Below are 17,258 nucleotides of genomic sequence, written 5' to 3' on the forward strand. Positions count from 1 at the left end.
GGTGTAATATTTTAGCCCCTCCCTAAAACATTGACAAGGGGGGACAGACAGCTCCCTCGTGATAAAGCTTCAAACAGTTTCGATTCGAAGGTAGTGGATCTTATAAGATCACAAGATCACATTTAGGCTCATATCTCTGTTGCACACATGACTGGTGTATAATCATGAAAATAATTAGCATTATTGAATGGTTAATCTGTATACCAATAATGCTGGTGTTGTTCAATGCCTTCTATCTATAGGCTACTTGTTTTGAATATTGCTTAATCATGCATGATTCAGTAAGCAGCTAAATGATCAGAACGCATTGCTGTCCTGTGTATCTCAAAATTAACCTTATATGGTATGGCTGAAAGGAGGCCTCAATGACAATTGGCTTGGTGGGTTTACTGGTTCTTGTCTCACCTCTCTCTGGCACCTGCCTCCTTGGACTAAACCGTTACCTAGCAACAAAAGCCATGGTAACTGCACCAGCACTAGTTACTTATGATGCAGGGGAATGTTACTTGATGAGATGAATTGATATTCCTTTTCCCTAAGAAACGTTTTTCCATGATTACTTGAATATATACATAGGTAACATTTTGGGCAGATGACAATATTAAAATTCTAATTTCTGCTCTAAAATGTTGAGAAATTATCAAGAGATGATGCTTTTCTTTTCCTTCATTTGTTCCCTTTCATAGCCTACTTATTCTTACTTCCCACTAGTTATTTACACAGCATTTCCAAAAGTGCTACATGGTTGATTTAACAGATTAACAGCTGAAGACATGAAACAAGATTTTCTTTTACATTTACAAACAGAAAAATAATAAGAACGTGTGTGGTGTTTTTTTTACAGGATTTAAAGGACACTAATGACACTAATGACCAATGACCAATGACCACTATTGACGGTTTCCAAAACCCTCATTAGTGTTTTGCTTGCACCTGTGCACCTGTGTTTACCCTGCCTTTTTGACACAAAATGGCCCCCGTGAGAAGGGTCTATTTAGCTATACAACTAGTTTTTCCCATAATGATTGATTATGAGAAAACTCCACAAACTGTATAATGAAATATTGTTGAAATCATTAGTGGATTAATGCAAGTTAGCAACTGCAGGTTAATCTCAGCTTTATAACAAAAAAAAATATATGAATTAATTGGGGTCTGGTTGTTTACAGTTTCAAAAGGGTCATAAAATGTTGATCGCATATTTCTTAACGGCTTGTGCAGCAAAATTGTAGCCAAACTAATGGAATGTCAGTACAGAAAGCCTAGAAATACCCCATGAATTTCATGAGTTTTGACATGGGGTTCCTTTAATAAAGCAGTGGCTCTCAAACTTTTTCATGTCAAGGACTCATGGCTAAACTGACACAAATTAGACCACAGACCCCCATCTGATAAGATTGTGTCCCAGGGTGCCCCATCTGATAAGATTTAGCTTTTGTGACGACTCTCACACTCCACTCTCCTGGCCCTGTCTTGCAGGAGCCTGGTGTTAGGGTCATTAGGCTGTTTGAATGCACCTGGGCCCAGTGCGCTCATTAGTCTTAAAGGGACACTCCTCACTGAAAAACAATGCTGATTTATTTTGCAAATAATCTCACACATGCGAAAACTGTAAGCAATTTTGCAGCCATTCATTTAGTTTGACAGTTATTGAGAGTTGATTTGAGAGTGGACCAGTGATGTAATTTCATTGACATCACAATTTTATATGACATCACTGATGGTGTCACTGCTCCCTATGGCTGCTCCACCCCCTCTGCCGATGGGGAGCGCCGTAGAGCACCGTGCTCCTCCGGCGCATGCGCAGTTGCCAGCCGCTTCTTGTCACCTGACAGCGGGGAGCTTGACTGAAACAATTAAACTTTAAATTAAAGTCATGTTGCTGGACTGCCCTCAAGAACCCTTGCTGGTCAGTGGTCCCTAGCTGGACCACATTTTTGGGAACCACATCCAGTGACTGGATTAGCGAATCCATAGGGAGGCCATATAAACAAGCTGCTAGCCTATGTAATAATGTCATAATGTAGGTTGCAAAGGGTTGTATAGGCCAGGGGTTCCCAAACTTTTCCATGCCAAGGCCCCCAAATAACATTAGCCTTTGGCCATGGCCTCCTATTGCAAGATGTCTTTAAAAAAACATTGACAATACTATTGAAAATATCAAAAACAACTTACATACAACCTCAGGATATATTTCCTTACTTTTATTAATGTAACAACCTAATAATTACATTTGTATCTCCAATCTTTTCTTCTCTGCTTTCCATTATAAACAGTGTTCCAGAGTCAGACTAGACTACTGTATTACTCACACCAGGGGGAAATGACAATGAATGTGATGGCAGGCAATTGGACAGATGGGCATGGCAAATATGATTTTTATGTGGAAGGAAGTAGGCTATAGCCTACTATAGTAGGCTATTAACAAATGTAGCTAGGCTATGGCTACTGACAGTAGCTCTGTGTGTTTCATTAGGGCAACCCACCATGTGCCTATTTCTTGCGTCACTCAGCAGTAGGGGGCAGCTCTTTCCACTACACTATCCCACTGTAGCCTACATCCACACATAGTGGTTCACTTCGTGTCTTTATGGATGAAAAACACGCCTGACATGCGGCTGGACGCCTGCATGGCGCGTCCTGAGCGCCAACATTGCAACATGGAACCAACGCACATAGGATCTGCGTCTGAACCATTGAAGCGGAGGCTACCAACTGGGCAACAGAATCCAGATAAATTAGATTAGCCTATTGGATTGACCGCAACAGATTATAGCTCGCCTGCTTCCTCGATGCTTCATAAGAAAACGACATACATCGAATCATATTTCACGCGGATCTTTGGAACTATCGGGGTAAGAAGTCCTTTTGCTGTTTGCTTGAGGTATGTGATTGTTTTGAATTGTAGTGACGCCTGTTTCGGCAACAGGCAAGAATTAGCCTACGTAGCCGGAGTCATTGCAAATAAAGTTGCGCTGCAATAACCAATACATCAAATTGTTATTTATTCATTATAAATACATTCTGAAATGACATTTTATTTGCCAAGAATATGGACAAAAGGAGAAAACATTCTGGCACCTGCAGCAGACGTTCAACCTGAGTGCCCTAACACGCTTTATTGTCTGTTGTCAATGGGGACCATGTGCCTCGTTATTACCTTCACCAGGCCAAACACATTTTATTTCGCCACTATCAGAAACATGCAAAAAGTATGAAGTAGCCTAGTCAAATTGTCAAGTGTAGGTTATATATTCTGGGCATTGTAGTTGTAGGCTACTGGTCAAGCTGTGTATCTGTGATAAAAAAAAAAAAAAAAAAACTTTGAATGGTTTGAATTTTCGTGGCCCAAATGACTGAAAATAACATTTTGAAGAAAAACACCATCACCCACTAACTAACATTGTTTCCCCACCAGCTCCCTGTGGCTACTGTGTGTTCAGAACATCAACATCATTTGTATGCATTCATTCAGAGTGTTAGATTTTCTGGTAAGAGCATGCCTATAGTTCACAAAGAAACGTGTTAATTATACAGTATTACCAATACCTTACAGAATGACAGGCTGTGATAAGATTAGGCCTAAAGACCTATACCAATACTTATACCTGATCAGTTTTCCCACACTTCAGTAGCCTCCTCCTTTTCGTTCGGGAGACAACTTGATTTCGATGTCTGTTGACACATGCAGCAATAAGGGGCTACTTTGGTGCTAGTTGTTTCTAATCCCTTTGATAGTCTGTGCTCTTCTCTGGGCATCAGTCCACTGTGTGATTCATAGCAGCATGAATCCTTATGTAACGCTCTCCTGCAGGCTGCAGCCACTCACACAAGAGGCCATGTGGAGACTGTCAGAGCAAACAAACTCCCACTGTTAAGGATGCTGATGGTTCATCAGGCAGTATGATGTAAAACAAGGCTAGGAATAAAGCCTTCAAGAGCTAATTCTGGACATAATTATTGACCAAGATCTTCTTATGACATCATGTCATAGGCACTGGTGACATTGTGACATCATTGTGATGTCGTCAGTGAGTGATGTCATAGGCACTGATGATGCCATAGGCATTGTGACATCATCAGTGATGTCACTTGTGCAATGATGTTTGGTTACATTCACTGATGACATCACAATGATGTCACAATATCTATGACAGCATCAGTGATGCAAAGTGCAAAGAGTGCAGCAGGCATCTCTCAACAGAAGTGGAACCCAAATCAGCACTCAAATCGGCATGCAAATTGGACTGGACAAAGCCAGATATAGGGCCCGCTTGCGCTGGCCAAAAAACACATTGTGAAATGCACCACTCTGATATTAGATAAATATTGAGATAAAACAGCGCATTTGTACACACCATCTATCTATATCAAAAGGCAGCAAGTGGGCAATGTTTGTTTCATTTGAGTCCCGGAAGTGATGTCACTCAACTGGAAGTGATGTGTCATAGGCATTGTGACATCATCAGTGATGTCACAAGAGCCAGAGTGATGTCATCAGTGATGTGAAGTTGTGAAGTGGGACATCACTGACGATGTCATAAGAGCAGGTGAGCCCGCACAGCGGGCGAGCTGCAGGACCAGCTCAGCGAGCTGCAGGGCGCGCGAGGCCGCGCAGCGGGTCAGCCTAGGAATCTCACGTGCTACGTGCACGAGATGCCTAGTTTTGTTAAATTTGAACAAATTAATCATTATATCTTAGAGTGGAGATAAAGTGAAGAGAGCGACAGGAGATTAAGGGACAAACAGGAGTCCAATGCCAAATGTGACCTGTTGGTCAAGTTGGAGCCTAATTCAAAAGACCACCACCCTCGCAAATGTGTTGTCAATTCAAGTGACTGGAGTGTCTATTTCAGCCAACTGGATCAAACTTATAATAGATTTGCAATGTGTAATATGTGAGAATTGGGGTCAGTATGTCAACTGCATCATGCACAATGCAATTTGTAAATAATACATCTTTACTCACATCAACGTTTAATGAAATTGAAGATGAGGAAATACATAGTTACTAAAGGGCTTTTTACATAACAGGTATAAAAAATGATGCACGAGCAACAAGCCCCGCCTCCTGCAGAAAGAACAGACAGAGGTGATCATGTGACCCCACTAAACATGTGACCCCACTAAACATGAGCCTTTGGCTGTGGGGATAATATGACTGTAGAAGTCAAATAATGGTGATATCAAACTGGCAGGTTCAGCCTCCTCCAGTCAGAAAACACACCGCGCTGCACAACACTGCTGTGTGTGGAGACGCAACACTGCTGTGTGTGGAGACAACACTGCTGTGTGTGGAGACAACACTGCTGTGTGTGGAGACGCAACACTGCTGTGTGTGGAGACAACACTGCTGTGTGTGGAGACAACACTGCTGTGTGTGGACACAACACTGCTGTGTGTGTGGACACAACACTGCTGTGTGTGGAGACACAACACTGCTGTGTGTGGAGACACAACACTGCTGTGTGTGTGGAGACAACACTGCTGTGTGTGGACACAACACTGCTGTGTGTGGACACAACACTGCTGTGTGTGGAGACACAACACTGCTGTGTGTGGAGACAACACTGCTGTGTGTGGACACAACACTGCTGTGTGTGGACACAACACTGCTGTGTGTGGACACAACACTGCTGTGTGTGGAGACACAACACTGCTGTGTGTGGAGACAACACTGCTGTGTGTGGAGACAACACTGCTGTGTGTGGACACAACACTGCTGTGTGTGGACACAACACTGCTGTGTGTGGAGACACAACACTGCTGTGTGTGGAGAGAGGTTGTGCCAGGCTGCCAGCATCAGCAGAAAGGACATGGAGCAGCCAGTGTCCTCTAGAGAGAGAGTGGCGTCAGCGGAGGACCAAAATGCGAGACTCATTAGCCAATGAACAGCCAGGAATGGGTCTCGCGCTACTTTTGCATGCTAAAATAAAGCTGATAATGTACAATTTGATTCAAGGGATGAAAACCCCTTTCAGAGTACAACACAAACTGTCTATTTTGCTGCAACTTGACAGTGCTGCTTAATCCAGGACCTTACTTCCTGGAACTCTTGAGAGTAAAAAAAACTGGTCCATTGGAGTGAATGGAGATGTCGGGACTCTTCTATCTACACGGCTCTGGGAGCAGCCAGCCAGGGAGGAATGTTTATCACATTGTTACCATAATCCCCAGCTGAAGGCAGCAGGCAGTGCATTTCAAGCTTAGAGAAGCTTGCTACAAATCACATAGGGGGAGACGACTACTAGTGTTGCCGTTTTCTCCAAGAGAGGAGGTAAACACAACAGATTGTGGCATGTGGACCTATGAGAGACAGACAGCCAGAGAGACAGAGGAGAGACAGACAGACAGACAGACAGACAGAGAGACAGCCAGCCAGAGAGACAGAGGAGAGACAGACAGACAGAGAGACAGAGGAGAGACAGACAGACAGAGATACAGAGGAGAGACAGACAGACAGAGAGACAGAAGAGAGACAGACAGACAGAGAGACAGAGGAGAGACAGACAGCCAGAGAGACAGAGGAGAGACAGCCAGCCAGAGAGACAGAGGAGAGACAGACAGACAGAGAGACAGAGGAGAGACAGCCAGCCAGAGAGACAGAGGAGAGACAGACAGACAGAGAGACAGAGGAGAGACAGACAGACAGAGAGACAGAGGAGAGACAGACAGACAGAGAGACAGAGGAGAGACAGCCAGCCAGAGAGACAGAGGAGAGACAGCCAGCCAGAGAGACAGAGGAGAGACAGACAGACAGAGAGACAGAGGAGAGACAGACAGACAGACAGAGAGACAGAGGAGAGACAGACAGACAGACAGAGAGACAGAGGAGAGACAGACAGACAGAGAGACAGACAGAGGAGAGACAGACAGACAGAGAGACAGAAGAGAGACAGACAGACAGAGAGACAGAGGAGAGACAGCCAGCCAGAGAGACAGAGGAGAGACAGACAGACAGAGAGACAGAGGAGAGACAGACAGACAGAGAGACAGAGGAGAGACAGACAGACAGAGACACAGAGGAGAGACAGCCAGCCAGAGACACAGAGGAGAGACAGCCAGCCAGAGAGACAGAGGAGAGACAGACAGACAGAGAGACAGAGGAGAGACAGACAGACAGACAGACAGAGAGACAGAGGAGAGATAGACAGCTAGAGAGACATAGGAGAGACAGAGGAGAGACAGACACCCAGAGAGACAGAAGAGAGACAGAGGAGAGACAGAAGAGAGACAGAGGAGAGACAGACAGCCAGAGAAACAGAAGAGAGACAGACAGACAAAGAGACAGAGGAGAGACAGCCAGCCAGAGAGACAGAAGAGAGACAGCCAGCCAGAGACACAGATGAGAGACAGACAGCCAGAGAGACATAGGAGACAGCCAGAGAGACAGAGAGGACAGACAGAGACACAGAGGAGAGACAGAGGAGACAGCCGGAGAGACAGACAGCCAGAGAGACAGAAGCAAGACAGACAGCCAGAGAGAGGAGAGAGAGGCAGAGGAGAGACAGACAGCCAGAGAGACATAGGAGAGACAGACAGCCAGAGAGACAGAGGAGACAGAGGCGAGACAGACAGCCAGAGAGACAGACAGCCCGATAGAGGAGAGAGAGACAGAGGAGAGACAGACCGCCAGAGAGAGAGAGGAGAGACAGACAGCCAGAGGAGAGAGAGACAGAGGAGAGACAGACCACCAGAGAGAGAGAGGAGAGACAGACAGCCAGAGAGAGGAAAGAGAGACAGAGAGGAGAGACAGACAGCCAGCCAGAGAGACAGAGGAGAGACAGACAGCCAGCCAGAGAGACAGAGGAGAGACAGACAGACAGCCAGAGAGACAGAGGAGAGACAGACAGCCAGCCAGAGAGACAGAGGAGAGACAGACAGACAGACAGCCAGAGAGACAGACAGCCCGATAGAGGAGAGAGAGACAGAGGAGAGACAGACCGCCAGAGAGAGAGAGGAGAGACAGACAGCCAGAGAGAGGAGAGAGAGACAGAGGAGAGACAGACCACCAGAGAGAGAGAGGAGAGACAGACAGCCAGAGAGAGGAGAGAGAGACAGAGAGGAGAGACAGACAGCCAGCCAGAGAGACAGAGGAGAGACAGACAGACAGCCAGAGAGACAGACAGACAGCCAGAGAGACAGAGGAGAGACAGACAGACAGCCAGAGAGACAGAGGAGAGACAGACAGCCAGAGGGACAGATGGTATAATCCCTCCATGTTAGATAGGGCAGCAACAGGAAGGAGGATAATGTCACTAGCAGAGAGACATACAGACCTTGTTAGGCTGCTGGGCTGTTGCCATGGCAGCCAATTAACAACTAACTAAAACTAACATACCGTTTCATGCACAAATGACTGCAAGGGATGTGTGTGGCCTGCATTATAGTCTCATTCACCATGTGTGAGGCCTGCATTATAGTCTCATTCACCATGAGGGAAGTCTGCTGGTACAGTAGACACACACACACACACACACTGGATACATAATGTACTTACAACAGTGTAACAACACTGTTTAATGAACCCATTTGAATAGTGTGTGTTCACTGTTGTACTGTAAGTAGGCCTACATTATGTATTATGGAGTTTTTCAAGTAGAATACAATTGTGTACTTGCAGTTGCAATACGTTTCCATATATTAATATGCAGGTTAACTGGAATAAGACCATTGTAAAAAAAAAGTGTGTATTTTGTTCAAGCAAGTGTGTGCTTTCTTGTTCTTGTTCGTGTGTGAGTTCATTCCTATGCTGCTTCATTCATACCAAAGTGACCATCTAATTCTCCTAAATTATATGTTCCTTCATTCCCATTCCCTTTATTGGAACATTATGTTGTCTAAATTCTAAAAGACACCATTCATTTCTGTGAATAGGTTTTCCGTGGTTTGGACTCTCCTGTGAAGCCTGGAATAGGCTATGCTCTGTGCTCTAGGCTATGCTCTGTTCTGTAGGTAGGCTATGCTCTGTGCTGGTGCAGAGTGAAGTCTGGAGGAGGCTATGCTCTGTGCAGTCTGGAGGAGGCTATGCTCTGTGCTGTAGGCTATGCTCTGTTCTGTAGGTAGGCTATGCTCTGTGCTGGTGCAGAGTGAAGTCTGGAGGAGGCTATGCTCTGTGTTGTAGGCTATGCTCTGTGTTGTAGGCTATGCTCTGTGCTGTAGGCTATGCTCTGTGCTGTAGGCTATGCTCTGTGTTGTAGGCTATGCTATGTGCTGTAGGCTATGCTCTGTGTTGTAGGCTATGCCCTGTGCTACTGCAGAGTGAAGTCTGGAGTAGGCTATGCTCTGTGCTGTAGGTAGGCTATGCTCTGTGCTGTAGGCTATGCTCTGTGCTGTAGGCTATGCTCTTGTCTGTAGGTAGGCTATGCTCTGTGCTGTAGGCTATGCTCTGTGTTGTAGGCTATGCTCTGTGCTGTAGGTAGGCTATGCTCTGTGCTGTAGGCTGTGCTCTGTGCTGTAGGCTATGCTCTGTGCTGTAGGCTATGCTCTGTGCTGTAGGCTATGCTCTGTGCTGGTGCAGAGTGAACACATGGCTAGCAGCTTTAGCGGTGAGGGCTATTACTGTCCCTCCCTATTAATACCCCCAAAGGCCTCCTGAGCGAAGACGCTGCAGAGAAAGTAGCCAGCAGGGTTTAAGTTGTAATTAGTGGCACAAGAACTTCACCTCTCTGAATGACGTATCTCCTACTTGCCCTTTTCATGCACTGCAGAGGTTTAAAGTTCCAGACAAAATAATCCAGAATACTTCCTCGTTTCAGACCTAGCATGTTGCGAGGCCTAATGATGAGGGTACTGGCACTTTCAAAACCTTCAGTCATTTATCAACAGAATTGATGAAATAATCTATTCTATAGTTCATCTGGATTCTCTTTATGCCAGGTATTACACCCATCCATTTCCATAATCCTTGTAGCCTACAGTACACATGTTCAAGTCAGATGGACTTAAGGTCTCATTATGCTTTCCGCATCAGCGAGGAACGCGAGTGTCCGCGCGGAAAAGTGACGTCAAATCAGCAGACACGCCCCTCCGCAAGGCTCCGTGCGGACGGTTTTCGAGCGGCGTGCGCACGCCGAAATTTGTAACTACGCGGACGCGGACGGGCGGACAAAGTGGAGTTTTCAAGACTCGCGCTCAATTCCGCCTGCAGAAACCCACACAGAGTATACAAGCTCCACACGTTTCCTCGTCGGATTCCGTGTCTCTCATTTCCGTACGGCCGGCCAAAGCGTCAAGCATAATCCAGGCTTTACGGTACTTGTGCTAACATGATACTGGGCTTGTAAACATGCTTCTTGTTATGATTTATCTGCCAATTACTAATTTGGGGCCTACTGTGTGTGTGTGTGTGTGTGTGTGTGTGTGTGTGTGTGTGTGTGTGTGTGTGTGTGTGTGTGTGTGTGTGTGTGTGTGTGTGTGTGTGTGTGTGTGTGTGTGTGTGTGTGTGTGTGTGTGTGTGTGTGTGTGTGTGTGTGTGTGTGTGTGTGTGTGTGTGTGTGTGTGTGTGTGTGTGTGTGTGTGTGTGCGCGTGTGCGTGCGTTCCCTACAGACTGGCAGCCATGCTGACCAGCTTTGCCGACGGTCTCTTCTGCTGCCTGACCGGGAAGTCTGCCAACGTTGTGGTTCCCGTGGAAACCTCAGAACTTACCGACGGCTACGAGTTTGTGGAGGTGAAACCGGGCCGCGTGCTGCGGGTCCGACACGTCATCCCCGACCGGCCGGTGGTGGAGGAGCCCACCGGGCAGGGCGGGAGTGTCAGCTGCAAACGCAAGATCACAGTGTACCGCAACGGACAGCTGTTCATCGAGAACCTGGGCGACAGGGCGGGCACGGCGGAGCCGACGAGCGGCCAGAACGCAGAGACGGCGGCTCCCAACAGCGCGGCAGAGGTCGAGCCGACGGACGGCGGCGTCCCTGCAGCCAATAATAAGTCCGACTCTGGCGCTGGAGGGAAAGACGGGACGTCTGAATCGGGAGAAGGGGACGCAGTGATCGGAGACGCCGCTGGACAGCCTGACCCGCCGCAGCAGCAACCCGGGAAGCGCAAGCGAAAGCCCAAGCGCACCGTGGTGATCGACTGCGAGAGGAAGATCTCGTGCTGTAAAGGGACCCACTCGGACGTGGCCTTGTTCTTCATCCACGGGGTGGGAGGCTCGCTGGACATCTGGGGCAGCCAGGTGGACTTCTTCTCCCGGCTGGGCTACGAGGTGATCGCCCCGGACCTGGCGGGTCACGGGGCCAGCTCGGCTCCACAGATCGCCGCCGCGTACACCTTCTACGCCCTGGCCGAGGACATGCGACTCATCTTCAAGAGATACGCGCGCAAGAGGAATATCCTCATAGGACACTCTTATGGGTAGGTTGGATCACGACGTCCACACAGCGGCACAGTGGATCTCAAACTGGGACCTCCTCAGCAAAGTGAAGAATAGTCACATTTTACATTTTGTTATTATTTCACAAATTCTTCAATGATGGGGGTTTCTTTAAGAAGTACTGTAGAACACCTGACATGTTCACTTTAATATGGTGGACCTACTTTGATTTCTTCTTAAGAACAAGGTTCTAAGTCAAAACATTGTATTAAAGGACAGACACAGTACAACAAAACAAACAATATGATTACCCTGATTCTTATAGTCTGTCATATAGCCAGCCTTGGTTGCACATAAAACTATTCTATTCTATTCTATTCTGTACTATTCTATCCTCTGTCCTGCTTGCCTAGCGTGTCATTCTGTACGTTCCTGGCCCATGAGTATCCAGAGCAGATCCATAAGATGGTGATGATCAACGGAGGAGGACCCACAGCTCTGGAGCCCAGCCTCTGTTCTGTCTTCAACCTGCCTACCTGTGTGCTGCACTGCCTCTCCCCGCTGCTGGCCTGGAGCTTTCTCAAGTGAGACTGGAGTGCTGGCTCCAATTCAGTTGGCATGCAAGCCAAGGTCCAAAATTAACTTTTGGGCTCACTGGTTAAATTACAAAAAGTACAGGCCAAGGATAATACTTACCAGCCAAAATAATTGCCACACATTTTTCATAGAAATATGCACCCGACCTGTTTTCAGGTATGTATATATATATATATGTATATATATATATATATATATATATATATATATACATATATATATATATATATATATATATATAGATATATATATATATATATATATATATATATATATATATATATATATATATATGTATGTATGTATGTATGTATATATATATATATATATATATATATATATGTATATATATATATATATATATATATATATATATATATCTATATATATATACATATATATATGAATGAGCTTTATTTGTCACTGTTACAAAACAAGTTAAGAACAACGAAATTGAAGCAATCCCCTAGGTGCGTTAGACAAGACAATACAATAAGTCAAGGTAATAAAGATAAGGCATTTAAAAAGTAACGAGGTAATAACGATAAAGTGTTCAGTGTGTAAAAGTATGAGGTAATAAAAAGTGAAGAAAGATATACCACCATATATATATATATATATATACACACATGTATATATATACACACATATATCTTACGTGCAAGAGAAGTAGCATGAAGTGCAACATAATTCAACATATTCAAATGATTAAAGGCTGTATTCATGTTTCTGTCTCAAAAGTTACTGAACAGTGTGATGGGCGTGATGGGCGTGGCCAACCAGTTTTGGACGTTTGTCACGTTTGTGGCTGTGATTTGTGAACCCTAGTTAGCAGCAGTGTTCTGCTCTGCTCTGCCCCCTGCAGGGCCGGGTTTGCTCGGCAGGGTGCCAAGGAGAGGCAGCTGCTGCGAGAGAACAATGCCTTCAACGTGTCAACCTTTGTGCTGCGCGCCATGATGAGTGGGCAGTACTGGCCCGAGGGGGACGAGGTCTACCATGGCGAGCTGACGGTTCCCATCCTGCTGGTACATGGCATGTACGACAGGTTTGTCCCGGTCGAAGAGGACCAGCGCATGGCAGAGGTGAGGGGGCTGCTAGCGGCTAGCTAGAACAGTGACGTTTTAAATCCAGGATCCAAACGAACAAAATTGCCTGTTTTTCTCATGTTACTCGTAGACATCATGAGAATTCGCATCAAAATTGATCATTTGGCGATTTTATTTTGACTTGTCTGAGGCCCAATACCTCGTCATTTGCCCCTGCCTTTCACCTGCTCTGTTTGGAGATGAATCCCAGTTCTTTACTCTGAACTCTAGTTCCGTTGTCTCCTCTTGTTTCCTTACACATTCTTTTTTAAGGCAATGAAACCAAACCGCTCCTCCTTCAACAGGGATGGGACTTACTGTAGCAAATGAGACCAAATTAACAAGGACATACGGAAAAAAGTAATATGAATACCGGTAACCATATTTGTTGGCAAAGCTGCCTATCTGTGGTACATTGCCACACAATTTGTGAACTTATCTTAACATTATGGCATTGGAGTCCTCTGTTCAGTTGATGACTAGAATCTAAAAAAAATAAAATCCTAAATCCTAAATCCTTTCTGTTTTGGGTCAGATCCTCCTGCTGGCCTTCCTGAAGGTCCTGGATGACGGCAGCCACATGGTCATGATGGAATGTCCCGAGGCCGTCAACACACTCCTGCACGAGTTCCTGCTCTGGGAGCCGACCGCCCCACCAAAGAAAGAGTCCAAAACTCATCCAGAGACTGCCAAAGCCAAACCCGATAGCACAGAGGCTACGCCAGACACCGCCATGGTCCCACCTGCAACTGCCAAGTTTTCCTCATCAAACAGTTCACAGCGGACTACAGACAGCCAGGCCAAAAGATAACTCACGATGTTCTTGCCATTGAGTCCTATCGAAGCCGAGGCTTCCAGTGGTTGTAGCCCTGTGCCATGGCTGGCCACGCGCCCCATGTGTGTCCAGTCTGAACCAGTCCAGCTCAGGGTGGACTTGTGGAGGAAGGATGCAGTGTCTCTGCAGGTGGCTGGAGTTTGAGTGCAGAGTCCAAGCCTGGCCTTATCTGCAGAGAAGAAGCACGCAGGAAGAGGAGCTTCGGTAATGTGGTGAGAAGGAGATCCTGCAGGTTCAGCTCCGTGAAGGACCACACACACAGCATGGCTGTGCCTGGAGGTGGTGTGTGAGTAAGGAAGGGCAGGAAGAGCGTGAGATGGAATACAGTAACATACAGTGTTTGTTACAGTAACATACAGTAACATGCAGTGTTTGTTACAGTAACATGCAGTGTTTGTTACACTCGCCAAGATCCAAATGCCGGTAAAGTTGGTCTTTGTTAGATACTGTAAATCAGTAAGTGACACACCCCCATCGATTGCAGTCTACCCACTTCTCCAGGGACCACTACACCACTGCCGACTGGTAGCTTTTTGAGATGAACTTTTGACTGTCTCGGCTATAGACAGTCTTTGGTCTTAGTTAAATAAAATAAAATAAAATAAAATAAAAATCTTCAGAAAACTGGCTGGTTAACCTAACATTACTTGAGGATGCGTGTGTGGGCTCTTGTAGTTTGAAGTTTAAAATGCCACTGAAAACAGGTTGACATTCTTCTCTGAAAAATGTATATTAATTATGTTGGGTGGTAAGAAACGTATTCTTGGCTGGTTACGTGTTTTCTGAGGTTACCAGCTCTTGGCAAGTAAGTCAAAAAGTGAATTTCAGGCACTGCATATGAAGCTCAGAAGATAAATGAGCAGCAGCCTTCCCTCCTGCTGATCCATGCTTATGGGACTACAGTAGCTGCTTGTGGTGTTCAAGAGTAAAACAGGAATAAGGTTTGGACTTTGTGTTCTGTTGGGAACTGAGTGATGGAGTTGTGACTCGTCAAACCCCACAATGGAGGAATGACGAGGTGATCAGGACGGAGAAATGAAAGTCAATTTGTGACTTCCTGTTAATCAGGTAAATGTGGGCTGAGTCAAGTGTGGCCTGGTTAATGCAACAAGACATCAGAGTACAACTTGAAATGCCATAATGATTAAATGACCTTACATGAACAATAATTTAGATATTCTATAAGCATGCACAATGTGTACACACTGAAAGCACACCATGTCTAATGCCAGAACTGGCAAGCTGTTATGCTTGTGAATATAAAATATTCCTAAATATTTATCGAATGATCGGTGAAGTGTTTTTGTAATGAATGATGTGCTAAAATTGCTAAAATGCCCAATATGACAATGAATGACAGACAATCAGCACTACTTGACAAGTGATGCAGCTTTCATGCAGCGTTCGAAAGCACTTGAGAAGACTCATATTTCATGCGCGCACTGTATCCTGCAAGAGCCATGTTTGTAGTTCTTTCACTTTTGTTGACTGTAGTTTTTCAGGGAGGCAACGTGTCAGTGCTGGAAAGAGACTCATGAAGCCCCTTAATAAGATTGTTTTGTAAATGATAAGCATTTATTTCTCACCACAACTATCGCTGAACAATGATTGTTGATCCTCTGACGGACAAGCTCTGACAGGCTATATTAATGTTTATGAAAAGTTTGAAAACTATTTACACATCACTTACTGACACACACACACACACACACACACACACACACACACTCCCTCTCTCTTTTAACTGCACACTCTCTCAACTAAGTGTTGTTTTCTGAGCCTGCAAGTGTTCTCATACTTTGATTACATCAGTGTATCATAAATAATACTATGTAGTATTGCTATTGAACATCTGTGCTGCAACTCTCCATGGACCATGCAGACCGGAATCGAACCATCAACCTTTTTTTTTTAATCCAAAACTATTAGTGGACGACCTGCTGTACCTCCTGAGCTACAGCCACCTACAATTTGTATTGAAACTTGAGCTCACAAAATTCATATAAATCCCATTGATGGTTTTCATGAGATTCTCCTGTATTTGAAGAACTGTCTGCATCACATCTTGTGCACTTGTGTCAGTGACAATGTTTCCAACGATGCTGGAATCATACATTTTGAGTCACTCCTGCTGCCTTAAGTGTCTAGTCAAGTGTACTGTCTTTTGAGGACCTCTAGTGTTTATTGAGAGTAGTGCAAGATCTGGTTATTGATGTTTGGGCTTCGCTGTGGCTGGATGGATGCATCTTACTGTAATGACACAAAACAAAACTCAAAGAACACCAAGTGTGTTGAATCCGTGTATGTTTTCCGATTTGGTTTTGAAACGGAAAAACGAAAGAACACAACATACACGGATTCTATTTATGTGTTGACAGATTGCCAAGCTTGTACCTTTGTTTAATGTTTGATATTAATATAGAAAATATAAACTAGAGAGCATCTTGCAATGGGAGTAGGGGTGGGCGATATGGCAAAAATATATCACGATTTCTTTTCAGGCAGGATCACGATCTTATCACGATTCTTTTTTCATATTGGTTTTTAAGACTGTTTTGATGAATTTGATGAAACAACAATAATATCCTATCTGAAAAAAGACGATTTAAAAGTCTTATGCAGCTGTAAATAAAATGCGTGACCTCCATATGAAGATAAATCTTAAATGGAATCAATGAGGCAAAATTTCACTGACATAATTAATCTGAAACCACATTTTCAGCATTACTGCATATAAGAAACAGTGTGGTTTTAGGTTTAGCAAATGGACTGTGCAGGGAGGGGAGGGGCTTTAGGGGGGTCTGTCCCAGGGTGAACCTCTTAGCCCCAAACTGACTCCTGCTGCCTGAAGTGTCTAGTAGTCAGTGTACTGTCTTTTGTGGACCTCTAGTGTTTATTGAGAGTAGTGCAAGATGTGGTTAAAGTTCAAGTTTATTTAGTACATTTAAACAACCACCAAGTGCTGAACAAGCTACATATATCAAATAAACGAATATAAGAGTAGGCTAAGTAACAAATAGGAATAATAAATGAAAACAATAAAATTAATAAAAGAATTAGGGCACAATAGAAAATGAATTTGAGGTGTCAGCTCAACTCGAGTTGAATGCTAATGAGAAGAGTCTTCAGCAGTGTCAGGGGTCTGCACAGTTCTTATATGAACAGGTAGGCTGTTGCAAATATTCAGGACATAAATACACAAATCAATATATGCACGACATAAAATCGAATCAAATGAAGATCGAGAAATGACATTGCTTTCTAGTACATACATGTATGCAGGTGATCTGAAATGGCATACTGTAACGTTAAAGTAAGATTTTATAAATTTTTGCAAATCCAGCCTAATAAAGTGAATCTATCATGATAAGCAAATCTTCAATGTGAGAATGGCTTGCAGACAACTGCATGGACACTTCTCATAAC

General features: G+C 44.7%; 1 protein-coding gene across 1 annotated transcript; it reads left to right on the forward strand.

The window, feature by feature from the left end:
- Positions 1-10,553: 10,553 nt before the first annotated feature.
- On the forward strand, positions 10,554-13,808 carry abhd8b (abhydrolase domain containing 8b; the record flags this gene model as incomplete). Its single annotated transcript, XM_083648337.1, has 4 exons — positions 10,554-11,356; positions 11,729-11,899; positions 12,778-12,994; positions 13,533-13,808. Exons 1-4 carry the CDS (start codon positions 10,560-10,562, stop codon positions 13,806-13,808), a joined length of 1,461 nt encoding a protein of 486 aa, XP_083504463.1. The 5' UTR covers positions 10,554-10,559.
- Between the last annotated feature and the right edge of the window lie 3,450 nt (positions 13,809-17,258).

The sequence above is a fragment of the Poromitra crassiceps genome (genome assembly GCF_964638095.1).
Source record: "Poromitra crassiceps genome assembly, chromosome: 12".
In the NCBI taxonomy this organism is placed as follows: domain Eukaryota; kingdom Metazoa; phylum Chordata; class Actinopteri; order Beryciformes; family Melamphaidae; genus Poromitra; species Poromitra crassiceps.